The following is a 14,253-nucleotide window of genomic DNA, read 5'->3' on the forward strand; positions in this document are numbered from 1 at the left end:
GTCTCCACAGATAGTAACAAAGCTGACCATTTAATGAACACTACTACACTTATGAGATCTAAAAACTCAAGCAAGCCAGGGTATCTTACCTGTTGCTATCATATCTTTCCAGCCAGCTGATCACAAATGCGTGTTCCTGAATAGAGTTGATGCTGACCAGTGTTGCTCCATCTCTCTGTCAATGATACAGAACTCTCATTTAAAACTTTTTTCTAACAAAACTATACACAAATTTATTAAATAATTCAATAATTGATAACAATATACCAGTATGTGTTCATATTTTATTGGACAATAATGGAATAGCTTTCATATAGAAACTTAATTCATAAAATTTACCAGATGAATATGTTGTCATATATGTTAATCAATCCTTATATGAAAGGGGGTGGAGAGAATACCAAACCTGTCAAAGGTCTTATATAAAACATTAACAGTACTACATTGAAGAAGAGAAGCAATACTGGGACATACATGCCAGCATAACACGAAAGTGCCTGACACTGATGATAACAGACCTGCTACAAGTACAACTGAAGATCGATGGTTTGCACCTAAACGATTCCCTGAATATTCTTACTGGTGTTCAGTCACAGGAGCCTCACAGTCCTATGGCAAGATGAGTGTGTTCAAAGGCAAATTAAAAGAGACAGGGTTGACAGGCATATAACTGAAAGTCATACAAGCATGTCAGTCCGATTCAATGGTCATAGCATGATTATATAATCATTTTCTGCAAACACTGATCAGTCAACTGACTAGCTTACTACTGTTTGTACTCTATACACAACACACACATAACAGCACACACACACATACAAACACAAAGAATAAAACACACACACAGGGAAATAAATATACAGTGACACCCACACACCCACTCCCTTAACGCACACATACTCTCCTCTCCCTGCCCCCTGCACACATGCATGCACACAGACACACTCTCTCTCTATCCCTCTCTTTGACATCTCTCTCCCAGAAAAAGAGATGGAAAGTCTAATCTGTTGTACACACAAAACACACACCCACTTATAACTAACCTGACAGTGTCTGGAGGCATCATCAAGTTTTAATCGAGGGTAACTGTTAAATTTGTAACAGGTATCTTCATGTCCAACCCAGCCAGGAACACACTCTGTAGATTATAAAAACAGATAGATGAATATATAAAAATATCATGACTGAGAACAGCTTTTCCTGTATTCAATATCTTACAGAAATAATCAGACATATAAAATCAGAAATATCTTACAATACTTTTACATAAAAAATAATCTTTACCAGTCCAGCAAGCACTTACAGAAATTTTCAGTAAAATAACTTTATGAATTTGTTTTTTTCAAATAGGTGTTCAACATCTTTCGAAAGTCATCTTACATAAGGAAAATTGTAGTTGTTTACCTGAACTTGTTTCCATCCATTAATAGAATCATACTGTTCTATTAGTGGTGGATAGCAAAAAGTAGCATAGATATATATTTTCTGTTTGTAGACTTTTTAACCATATAAAGGTTACTACATTCAACACTTCACCTGTGTTAATGCTCATTTCCCTGATACTGCTTGAGTTATAAGAACTTAACTGATCAAGTGAGTACATACTGTACAAATGATACAGAATCTATATTTAAAAAAAATATATATATATATATAATATAACCACCAAAAAAACCCAACTAATAGATACAGTCCTATTTCTACAAGAATACAAAAGTTTTATTAAAACTGTCTAATTCTTTACCTGTGAAAACATGTTGTGAGCAGACGACTGCAACTCCCAGCAACAGGAATAAGATCTCCAACTTCATAGTGGCATTCCTATAGAAACAATGTGAACCATCAAAGTCAAAGTGCAATGTGAAGATCTATATCTGATGATAATTCTATAGCATTCTTCACAAGTTCCTCATTAGCTCTGTGATCTGAAGAAAATAAAAAATTTAAAAATAATAAAAATTACGTATACGTCAATATCGATTATCTTGCCCTTTTTGTTTTGTTTGTTTTCTTTTAATTCAAAAGGCATCTGCATCGTCATAAAGGCTTGTACTAGTAGTAGTTAAATCATGGTGTGTGTGTGTGTGTGTGTGTGTGTGTGTGTGTGTGTGTGTGTGTGTGTGTGTGTGTGTGTGTGTGTTTATGGAAAACCAATCCAGGAGTCTGACTCATTTCCTGGATTCACACCGATATTAACTTTTAACATCAATTAACTCTAGAGCTGCAGTTTCAAGAAGGTGTCAAAGAGTGTGGACTGATCCATATACGCTACACAACTTCTGCTTTGAAAGAAAAATTCTAGAGCTGCAGGCATACAAAACAGTATAATTATAAGTATAACACAACTACAAATCAACTCTGGATACGCCAGGTATTCCGTTTACTTACTTCCGAATACTTCTACAGTACTAGCCCATGTCATGAAGACTGATCAAGTTTCCTCTTTTCAAGAAAAAAGACAGAGCATGGGTGAGTGAATTAAAACCATCCCTCCGGATTCCTTAGAGTTAAGCTGCATAATGTTAGCAATTCAAAATACAAAAACCCAACACCCCGCTTACCTGAGATTACTGTCTGCAATACTTCCGCTTTAAAATGGCGACAGGCAGGTAAATCAGGGGACGTTACCCACTTTTGATGGATAAGCGCGTTCGGTTACGCTGCTGGTCAGGTATCTGCTTGGCAGGTGTGGTGTAGCGTATATGGATTTGTCCGAACGCAGTGACGCCTCCTTGAGCTACTAATACTGATACTGATGGTTAACAAAAGATGTGTCCTCTTGTCTTGCCCCAAACATAAGACTTGACATAAACCAGTTCTGGTTTGTGTGTAACGAAAGGGGACCGACTGCTCACGAAAATAACTAGCTAGTCAATAAAATAAATAAATAAATAAGTAATAATAATAATACTATAATTATATATATATATATCATTTGACTTGTCTTGCGGTGGGAATAGTTCACTACTTGGTACCGAAATAATGTACTCATCATGTGGAAATGCCGGTTCCAGACGACCGTTATCAGTTGATCAATGAGCGCTTGAAATCATTTCCCTTTTGTGGGACAGAAGAGTCATCTTAATTCTTCAGTCTTCTTCCTCTTCTGCGTTCACGGTGGGCAGCAACTCCCACGTTCACTCGTATTTACACGAGTCAGTGGGCTTTTACAGTACGTGTATGACCGTTTTTACCCCGCCATATAGGCAGCCACACTCCGTTTTCGGGGGTGTGCATGCTGGGCATTATCTTGTTTCTGGCTGCATAACCGGGAGCGTGTCGATACTCCCCCGTGTCGATACTCCCCTGTGTCAATACTCCCCCGTCAGTGTCGGCCGGATAACGGTCCCCGCGGCCGTACACACGTGTGTGTGTGTGTGTGTGTTTTGTTGTTGTTGTTGTCGTCTTCTTCAGTTTAGTGTCTTTTAGCCATAAGTGTTTTTTTGACAAAGATAGGCCGGGGGAAAAGACGGCTACTGGTGAGGGAAAAGCCAGTAACTGTTCATGTGTGTGTGTGTGTGTGTGTGTGTGTGTGTGTGTGTGTGACGTGTGTGTTTATGTGTGTGTATGTGTGTGTGTCTGTTGGATAATTATAATTGGTGAAATTTTGCTTTAAAATTGAGATTACAATCAGTGAAACATCCTTAGAACGAAATGCTAATGATAATAGTAAGCGAACTTGACTAATCAACAAAGATTTGAATCGGTATGATTAAGCATTAATAACCAATATAATGTAATGCGATTAGCAACATATAAACAGGTAAAAAAAAACATATTAATTAATTCAGGTATGATTTATTTACGGCATATGGTTTTGAGGGGTGGGGTTACGCGTCAGTGTTTGCATGGATTGTTCATGTTTTCGATTCTTTTTATTGATTGTTATCACACACACACACACACACACACACACACACACACTGTGTGTATGCGTTCCTCTGTGCCGGTGTGTGTGTGTGTGTGAGTCTCTCTGTCAGTGTATGTGTGTGTGTGTGTGTGAGAGAGAGAGAGGGAGGGGGGTGCCTGTATGTGAGAGAGATTGAGGAGTGGAGGGGGACAGGAGAGCTGAAAGAGGAAGAGAAAAGAGAAGGGTGATAGAAATGGAAGGGGAGGGAGAGGTGGTTCTAAACGTCAACCCTCAGTATTTGCGTGGAAGACTTTAGTGGTGAGAAACTGTTCACGATCAGTTTTCCCCGAAGCTCATCTCGGCCGTGGTGTACGTGTCGCAGGCAACAATGCGAGTTCGTGACGTTGCAACCAAGGACGCCATTTTGTCGGGATTGTCGACTAGCAGGGCCTGGAGAAGGAGAGAAACTGGTTAACAGTCCATGTCAAGTGCACGGCCCGGTAAGCATTTGTTTTAATTAAAAAAGTTTGTTAATGACTTTGATAATGAAGTCATTCACTACCCCTGTCCGGCTGCAAGAGAACCACTGTTATTTATGTGACGCAAAGGTCTGGTCAATTGAACTGATCAACAGGTACGGGGTAAAGCACCTGAATTCACCACTATGGCCGGCGTCATTCGCCATAACTGGAACCCCCCCCTCCTCCCCCACAAAGGACTTAGATGTGAATCTTCCACTGTTGTGTGCACTAAACTTGTGAAGACTAACGAAACACACACGGCATTTGATATGAGTCCAAGTAATTTTACTGAAATGGGAATGTTTTACCCCCTCCCCCCCCACCCCAACCCCCGTGCACACACCATTTGATTTTTTGTTTAAAGGAATGAACCCAGAACGATAGCCAGCCGGCATGCTGTCAACACGGAAGAGAAGAATGTTTACCGTTTGAATAAGAAATGTTTCATAAAGAAGGAACGATTTTGGAAAAGACATCGCCGTTAGCCTCCATCTTCCCACATAACTGATGACAAAGATGCGAGCTGGAGGGATGTGAGGGGTGAGGGGCAAAAAGAAGTCTTTCCATGAAGTTTCCAGTAGTTTTTCTCCCCACTTATATCAGCAGGGATGGTTGGGATGGTGAAGGCTGTGAGGGGAGGAGAGGGGGCAGGGTGGAAATCTTGCCCCAGAAGAAATGAGAGAGACGAGTGGATGACATTTTACATTGACAGGTTTCGATTGCAGTGATGGTAGGTTGTTTCCATTCATGGTCAAGATGGCTTTTTATGTCGCTTCATTCTTCCAATTTGGAGTCTTAATTTTTTTTATTTTTTTTTTTATAGGGGCTGGGAGTTGCACAGTTTATCATTTTGACTGGTCACCTTAATCATAGAGAGCAAAGATGAATCTGGTAACTGCAAATCTCAGATTAGTAACTTGAGTTCAGGCTCTGTACAGCAAAGATGTTTTCGTTTCATCCACCTCCAACCCTAACCCCCCACCCTCTCCACCACTCCAACTGTCAAGTTTTTGTATACATTTTCAGTCCGCTTTTTTTGTCATTTTGGTCTTTCAAAATGAAAAGTTATGGTAAAAATAGACAGTTCAAGAACATGTGTTGAATTTAACGTAAATCATGAATTGTATTTGTAGTGTTGAGAAAGCAGACAGAAAAATCAAATTGAACTTGAGGACATACAAGAAACAGTCGCAGATCAAAGATCTGGTGCTGATACACTGTTGAAACATTTTTTTTCTTTTTTTCTTTTGACTTTTTCTTTTTTTATTTTGACTATTATTTTTGTAACACGATATGAATGCCCTCAAATCATACATCATGGGCTCCCCAAGCACACAAAAAATACACACCTGTAATCCCACCCCCTACTCCTTCCCCCTCCGCCCCCTCCACCTAATCTCCCATTATCTGAAAAACTTTCCCCACCCACTCCTTCACTCAGCAACCTTTAAAAATCCCTTCACACTTATGAGGCAGTGTTTTTTTTTTCATTTAAAAAAAGAATTGTCATTTGACTCAGAGCTCATGTAAATGAAAAAGTAAGTGAATAAAATAGTGTTTCATTTATTTCTCCCTGTTTCTCTCTTTTGTCCTCACTGCCTCTGTTGGTCTTTGCCTGCCTGACTGTCTCTAGTGCTGCAGTTTCTGCTAATACATTTTATATCCTTAGTATGTTGGAGATGCATGGGTGGGCAAGGCAGAGGGTGAATTTCTGTGAAACATCTATATCTTCTTTTATCATTATTATTAGTGTTGAGATGATAGTTTACTTGGTGGTGGTGATTACAATGTGGTGTGGAAAGATGTGTACATCACATATATACATGTGTGTGTGTGTGTGTGTCTGTGTGTGTGTGTGTGTGTATGTATGCATGTATATACATGTACATCACACAAGTATGCACGCGTGTGCACATACACACACACACACATATATACGTTTGCTTTTATTTGGTTGTCATTTTTGCTTGATATGTTTTTGTAAGTTATTATGCAATCATTATCTGATGTCTATCCCTCACTCCAGCACGTTGGGTTACGCTGCTGGTCAGGCATCTGCTTGGCAGATGTGGTGTAGCGTATATGGTTTTGTCCGAACGCAGTGATGCCTCCTTGAGCTACTGAAACTGAAACTCACTCCACCCCCCCCGCCCCCCTCCCCCCCCCCCCCGCCCCCCAGTTTTATTATTTTATAATAAACTTACTAAGTTACTTTGCAACTGTGTTGCTTTTATTGAGCGTGTTTCAGTCTTTAGCAATGCATATTGGTGTAAGAGTGTGTTGATGAACAGTACTATATGACAAAAATATGCTTGTTTTTGGTTTAAGCATACCTGTTTTGAAAACTCAACCATCGGGTTTGATATATTTTTGCTAGAAAAAACAGCCCCTGCCTTTCCCAAGATCTCAGATATTTATATGTTGTTGTGTTCTTAGGGATGACGTCAACATGTGTGTCTGAACGACTTCTTGAGGCCACCGAAAAAGCTAAGTCACCACCACTCCCCTATGTCTATCCGTCCGTCTGTCTGTCTGTCCCTCTGTGTGGATGGATGCCCAGAGTGTGGAGGGATGCCCGGAGTGTGGAGGGATGCCTGGAGTGTGCCTGGAGTGTGGAGGGATGCCCGGAGTGTGGAGGGATGCCCAGAGTGTGGAGGGATGCCCGGTGTGTGGAGGTATGCCCTGAGTGTGGAGGGATGTGGAGGGATGCCAAGTGTGTGGAGGGATGTCCGGTGCCTGGAGTGTGGAGGGATGCCTGCAGTGTGGAGGGATGCCCAGATTGTGGAGGGATGTGGAGGGATGCCCAGTGTGGAGGGATGTGGAGGGATGCCCGGAGTGTGGAGGGATTCCTGGTGTGTGGAGGGATGCCTGGAGTGTGGAGGGAGCCTGGAGTGTGGAGGGATTCCTGGTGTGTGGAGGGATGTCTGGAGTGTGGAGGGATGCCTGGTGTGTGGAGGGATGCCTGGAGTGTGGAGGGATGCCTGGTGTGTGGAGGGATGCCCGGAGTGTGGAGGGATTCCTGGTGTGTGGAGGGATGCCCAGAGTGGGGAGGGATTCCTGCAGTGTGGAAGGATGCCTGGAGTGTAGAGGGATGCCCGGAGTGTGGAGGGATTCCTGCAGTGTCGAAGGATGCCTGGGGTGTGGAGGGATGTCTGGAGTGTGGAGGGATGCCTGGAGTGTGGAGGGATGCCTGGAGTGTGGAGGGAGCCTGGAGTGTGGAGGGATGTCTGGAGTGTGGAGGGATGCCTGAAGTGTGCCTGGAGTGTGGAGGGATGCCTGAAGTGTGGAGGGATGCCTGGAGTGTGGAGGGATGCCTGAAGTGTGTCTGGAGGGATGCCTGGAGTGTGGGGGGATTCCTGCAGTGTGGAAGGATGCCTGGAGTGTGGAGGGAGCCTGGAGTGTGGAGGGATGTCTGGAGTGTGGAGGGATGCCTGGAGTGTGGAGGGATGCCCAGAGTGTGGAGGGATGCCTGGAGTGTGGAGGGATGTCTGGTGTGTGCCTGGAGTGTGGAGGGATGTCTGGTGTGTGCCTGGAGTGTGGAGGGATGCCCGGAGTGGGGGGGGGGGGGGGATGTGTGAGGGGTGCTTGTGGGGGGGTGTTGTGTGAGGGGTGCTTGTGGGGGGGGGTTGTGTGAGGGGTGCTTGTGGGGGGGTGTTGTGTGGGTGTGGATTGTTGAAACATTTTGAAAAGTTCAATGAAGGACTAATGAATGCTGTGACTAATATGGATGCAGTATTTTGGGTTTTGTTGTTGTTTTGGGGGTGGGGGTGGGGGTGGGGGTGGGTTACATGAAGAAAAAAGAAAGTTTTGTGACAACTGTGAAAATTAATACATTTTTTGTCTATTGTATTTTTTTTTTTTTTATTTTAGAAAACAGCCCTGTTAAGCCTCAGTGGTTGACATAAATAAGCAGATTGTGCTCCTGGCAAATTATTGCAATGGCCAGTCATTGGTCCACCTCTGCAGATTTTTACAGCAAAACAGCTTGTAATGTGAGACTGAGACCTTTTGTTCTTTCTTTGTTTTGTTTTGTTTGGTTTGTTTTTGTTCTTTTTACTATATCTGAAAGGAATTGAAGATGGTGATGACTGGGTATGCAGGTTTTTTTATTTTTTTTTTTATTTTTTTTTATTTAAATGAATATGAAAAATTTTTAAGCTTGTGTGTATGTATATCGATGTAAACATCTTTATCAATTTATCTGTCTCTGTCTCTCTCTCTCTCTGTGTGTGTGAATTTGTATATATACATATATATATATATATATATATATATGTTTGAAAAGAAAAGAACCTAAGAGTGTGCTTTTTTTGTTTCTGTTATTTTACTATCAAGGAGATCAATACGCCATTGATCACTGTGCGTATCATGGTGAGTTTTTGGTGGAGGTGGTGTGGTTTGAAAGTAAAGAAAATGACATAATTCACTCAGTGCCTAATTTTGTTCTCTTTTTCTGAAGCAGCAACACAGCCGTTTATTCAACATTTGGAGAACAAGACTGTGCTGTTGGAAAATCTTTTTTCTTTTCTTTTTTTTCCACAAGAAATGAATTGAGAAGACAATTATGTTAAGATGTGGTGATGAATTTTGATATAAAAAAAAATGTAATGTAGATATTTAGAAAAGGATATCAGTGATATTCATACACAATTGCATGAAATATTGGATAAATATAGCGCTAAGCTCAATATAAAATCAGTGCTGCATTAAATTGTAAAACACTCAAAGGGTAAAGGAAATTAATCATGAAAACATCAATTTCCACAAGAAAAAAATAGAATTCTGTTCCTGTTTTTGCTTTTTTTTCACACGGAATAAGACACACATGTATGCTAAAGAGATGGGTAGCACTTTGTGCTTTTTATCCTATTTCAGAAAAACAAATTGTGCTGTTTGAAAACCCTTGCAATAGTCTGTCACAGGTATGCCATTGCAGATATTACAGCAAAATACCATACATACTGAAATCATGAGAAATCATGCAGTGTAACACATTGTGGTGTTGTCATTATATTCAGGCTTATCAGTCATATCTTTGTAAATAAAAATAAGGAATACATGGAATTTGTTTTCCCTGTTTGTCCATATTTGTTTGTTCTGATAGCTGTTACTGGTTTCATACAAAAGTGTCATGCCTGTCATCTCTCTTTCAGCATCTACTTCTGAAGACAGATATCCAGAACTGTATCCTCCACCGTCCTACACACAAACACACACACACACACTTCCACTTGCATACTGTTACACACATGCATATATACACACATGCACATACACACAAGCGATTGCACACACACACACACACACACACACACACACACACACACACACACACACACACACACACACACACACACACACACACACACACACACCTGTGATACAAGAGTGCACAAATACCCACAGATTATCCAGTGGTGTCGACTGTGACAGTGACACTGGTACAGTCATGCACACACACACACACACACACACACACACACACACACACACACACACACACACACACACGTGCCCACATGCTGAAATCTCCACAGAAACTGAACAAGTGGTGCATGCACACACCACCAAGCCCAGCGGCTGCACACACATTGAGATGAATGGACACTGATACGCACATTGCATGGGTGCCAAATGAACAGTTGAGCATATACATGTATGCATGTGTGTTTCAGTGATAGAGAAATAGTCCATCACTTGTTTTTAATTGATCTTTTCCTTTATTAGTGGTTAATTGGTAGAACAATTCATCAGCAATCAGACAGGCGCAACAGCCGAGTGGTTAAAGCACTGGACTTTCAATCTGAGGATCCCAGGTTTGAATCTCAGTAACGGCACCTTGTGGGAAAGGTGGAGATTTTTCTGATCTCCCAGGTCAACATATGTGCAGACCTGCTTGTGCCTGAACCCCGTTGTGTGTTTATGCAAGCAGGAGCTCAAATACGCATGTTAAAGATCCTGAAATCCATGGAAACAAGAACATACCCAGCATGCACACCCCCGAAAACAGAATGGTTGCCCACATGGCAGGGTAAAAAATGGTCATACATGTACAATCCCACTTGTGTACATAGTGAACGAGTGAATGTAGGAGTAGCGGTGCCCGTGAATGAAGAAGAATTGGCAATAACAACTAATCAGACCAATACTGGCATCAGTCCTCTTCAAGCTAACTATACACAGACGCCTTCTGTTGCTACTACTGCTGCTGATCTTACGCTGCTGCAACTACTGGTACCACGAATGTAGTGCCTGGAACACATCGGCTTTTGTATACGCCCCATTTAGCAAGCGAAAGTGATGTAAATACATATTAAATGCCTATATATATGCATGCCACATTAATTACAACCCATTTAAGCAACTGAGTATTCAAATTCAATATCCATGAATTTTCTTATTGCTATGATCGATTTACATACTTAGAGCCACTATCTTCCTGTGATTGATCCATGACTTGTTTTGATAATTCTGTGAATACTGACCACAATGTAAAATAACACATTTATATACTCTCTCAATTACACTCACACTGAAACTGACACTAGCACGCACTCGCACATACTTCTTCTTCAGTGTTGAGGACCCACAATCAAACTTGATTATTCTGGCACCTATAATTGGGGGGTTTGTAGCAGATAAATCTGGGTACTGGACACAGTTTAGTTTTATTATTTAAGTCGTGATGATCATGATGGTGGGATGGGTGTGGGTGGGAGGTGGGAGGGAATGAGGAGGTAAGAGGAGGGAGGGTGGGTGAAGAAGGTAGGAGAGGAATGGTGGGTTTGGGCAGCAGGGTGATGGTAGGTGATGAGGGTGAAGAGGGTAGGGGGGCTTTGTGGGGCAGTGGTGGGGAGGTGAGGTGAGTCAGTCTAGTCTGAGGTTTTGGAGGCCCTTGACACAAATGTGTCAAGTGTTGTGGCCTCAACTGTTCCTTGTTGGAGGCTGTTACAGTTTTTGACAGTTCTAAATACAGTTACATAAAAATACACACACACACACACACACACTCTCTCTCTCTCTTGACACATTAATTAAACGTCTGGTAATTAGTGAATTATCACGATCCTGATTTATATAGTTGGATCGACTTACGCCTTGAATGTGTGAACGCTTTCTTACCCCCGCTCCACCAACTTCCTTCTTCTTCCACTTATTTCTTTTAACCACAAGAAAACCCTGAGGGTAGAAACTGAATATTTTGCCGCTTTTGACGACCACGGACCATTGTATCACAACAGACTTGCGGTTGAAAAGCTTGATCACGTGGCTTCCGTGTCGAAGATTAACTTCCTTCTTCTCTGCGTGCAGACTACACCAGGACTAGTAACATCGACAGACGGAATGCTACACGCCTGTCGGATTCTAGTGTGTAACTTGACATAAAAATCATGTCTAAACCAATTGAAGTTGTTCTCAAATCGTTCGTTCGACATGTCGTCGATTTACAACACGAAGATGATCCAGCGGGGACGGGCTTTCACAGAGAATTTCGGGTAAGAGAATGAATATTTTTCAGTTTCTTTCTCTTCCACAATCAGATGCATATTCAAACATTTAATGAAAGAGTCATTTTGTTCCGGGTGTAACAGCTTTGTGTTCATGTTGTTAACGTTTGGCTGTATACTGGGCAGTCTTTATGTAAACATGTTTGGTTGCAGTCATGAAAGGAGAGAGATATTTCGATCGATATCAGTGGTGAAAAGAAAATAGTCTAAATCGAAAATGGACATGGTTAAGTGAGTGATTTTTCGATGTTTTTGGTATTCCTAAAATATTGCGGTTTTTTTGTGGCTTTTATTACTGCATGCATGTGCATCAGTGTACATGTACTGTTTACACAGATTTAGCGCACAGTATGAGCGCACAGTGAACACATATATCACGGTGAATGTGCATTTATATAACAATGTGCGATCATGTACATATATGCGTTTGCAGGTGCACTCTCTCTCTCTCTCTCTCTCTCTCTCTCTCTCTCTCTCTCACACACACCACCACCACCACCACGCCACACCACACCACATTACCACCACACCACACAAACATGCAGACATGCTGCATGGTTTATTGCATGTGTGGTGACAGTAATGATCAGTTTTTTACCATTGGACAATATTCTTGTTCAGTGTTGTTCTTTGATGAAACTGTATATGTTTTATTTTGAAATGGAAAGCCCAAACAAGTGTCTTTGTATCTGTATCTGTATCTTGCAAGAGTAAAAAAAAAAAAAAAAAGAAAAAAAAGAGAGAATTTGTATACATGTATTAGAATAGCTTTCTGTTTCACTTTCAGTGGTTGATAAAAGATTTTGTTTTAATAATAATAAAAATTTTTTAAAAAAACCACCAAAGGAAGAGAAAAAAATAAGACAAATGAAAAGAATTATATGGAAACTCAAAACTATTACAAGGTAAAGTGGAAAATAGTTAAAGACAAGCGCACAGAGAGGGTTGAAAACCAGTGGAACTTTTTTTTATTTTTAAGGATTTCATTAGGTTCATTAGAACTTACACGTTTACCTTCCTTTTTTTGCTATACTAGTTTTCTGTAAAAAGATGCATATTACTTTTCTTCAGCAGCTTGTGATGCTGAAATCATTATGCCTGCCCCTCACTTCTTCAGAAGGTTTAGCAAAGAGTGCTGGACACCTGTTAACACACAGTCTTACATTCTAGCATACACAAACCAATATCAATAAAAATACATGGGCATTCACACACTGTGCACAGCTTTTCAATCCAACACAAATTACATTAGAACTCATTTGACAGTATCAATATCAGTTGCTCAAGGAGGCATCACTGTGTTTGGACAAATCCATATATGTTTCACCACATATTTTTCAATACATATACAAACAGAAAATATCTAAGAATCTCCACAAAGTTCAGTGCTTTGCACTATAAGGTTTTGTCCAAAAAGTGACATTTCACACACACATACATTGATGCACATGCATACAAGTGTTTGCACACACAAGCACATTCTGTGACACACACACTTAAACTTGTTTAAGGTTAAAGTTACCCTAGCCTTCTATGGCTATTGGGGCAGTGAATTCATATCCACTGTGTCTGGGGTTCTGCACAGGAAAGTGGGGCCCAATCATCTCCTCCTGCCTTTTAAACCTTCCCCAATAGAAGCCAGGTACCCATTTACACCTGTTTGGAGTGAGGAAAACTGGAGTGGAGTTCTTTTCTCAAGAATACAGCTCCAAGCTGAAAAGGTGTCTTAAACCCTGATCATCAGTGAACACTGGGTCACACATGCAAAAATGCACTCTCTCTCTCTCTCTCTCTCTCTCTCTCTCTCTCTCGAAATCTGTGTTGTCACTCTCATATGGAAAATATTATGTTATACATTTATATATGTTTTTGTTTTTATTTCTCACTACATGCCATTACTTTGAATGGATGGTCGAACTGCACTTTGTTGCACAGATTGATTGATTTCGTTTTGGTTTTGGTTTTCATCAATATTATTTCTATTGATGCATGTTGTTATTTGTATTATGAACCCCCATGTCATTAGGGCTGTAAAGCTATTGACATTAAAGTGTTCAGTGTTCAGTGTTCTCTCTCCCTCTCTCTGACAAAATTAAGATTTGGCGTAACAGACATTGCCTGCTGTAGGTTTAGATTTAGCGATAGAAGAGTAGATAAAGTACAGTGTCGTTTATGTCATGATTCAGAAGAAGATGAAATTCATGTTATGTTTTGCTGTCCTGTCTTTCACGACTTGAGGATAAAATATATTCAACCTAAGTTTTATAATAGCCCATGTCGCTTTAGATTTAATTTGCTTATGTCATCTAGAAATGAAATTGTTTTACGTAATGTTGTGTTCTACATTTACTATACCTTGAAACGATTATGTACG

The 14,253-nt window shown here is 40.8% G+C and overlaps 2 protein-coding genes across 5 annotated transcripts in view; one reads left to right on the forward strand and one right to left on the reverse strand.

Annotated features, from left to right (window-relative positions):
- LOC143284642 (contactin-like) overlaps window positions 1-2,610 on the reverse strand; it is a 42,079-nt gene extending 39,469 nt beyond the window's left edge. Inside the window, exons 1-4 of the mRNA XM_076591517.1 lie at window positions 2,562-2,610; window positions 1,745-1,821; window positions 1,044-1,138; window positions 90-175 (exon numbers count right to left, since the gene is read on the reverse strand). Coding sequence (XP_076447632.1) covers window positions 90-175; window positions 1,044-1,138; window positions 1,745-1,811 — 248 coding nt within the window. The 5' untranslated portion in view covers window positions 1,812-1,821; window positions 2,562-2,610. The remainder of the gene's footprint in view (window positions 1-89; window positions 176-1,043; window positions 1,139-1,744; window positions 1,822-2,561) is intronic.
- A 9,083-nt stretch (window positions 2,611-11,693) lies between these two features.
- Window positions 11,694-14,253, forward strand: part of LOC143284643 (uncharacterized) — a 69,060-nt gene continuing 66,500 nt past the window's right edge. For all 4 annotated transcript variants that reach the window (XM_076591518.1, XM_076591519.1, XM_076591520.1 and 1 more), the window contains exon 1: window positions 11,694-11,867. In XM_076591518.1, the coding sequence (XP_076447633.1) occupies window positions 11,763-11,867 (105 nt within the window). In that variant the 5' untranslated portion in view covers window positions 11,694-11,762. The remainder of the gene's footprint in view (window positions 11,868-14,253) is intronic.

Source organism: Babylonia areolata, chromosome 8, assembly GCF_041734735.1.
Source record: "Babylonia areolata isolate BAREFJ2019XMU chromosome 8, ASM4173473v1, whole genome shotgun sequence".
Taxonomy (NCBI): Eukaryota; Metazoa; Mollusca; class Gastropoda; order Neogastropoda; family Buccinidae; genus Babylonia; species Babylonia areolata.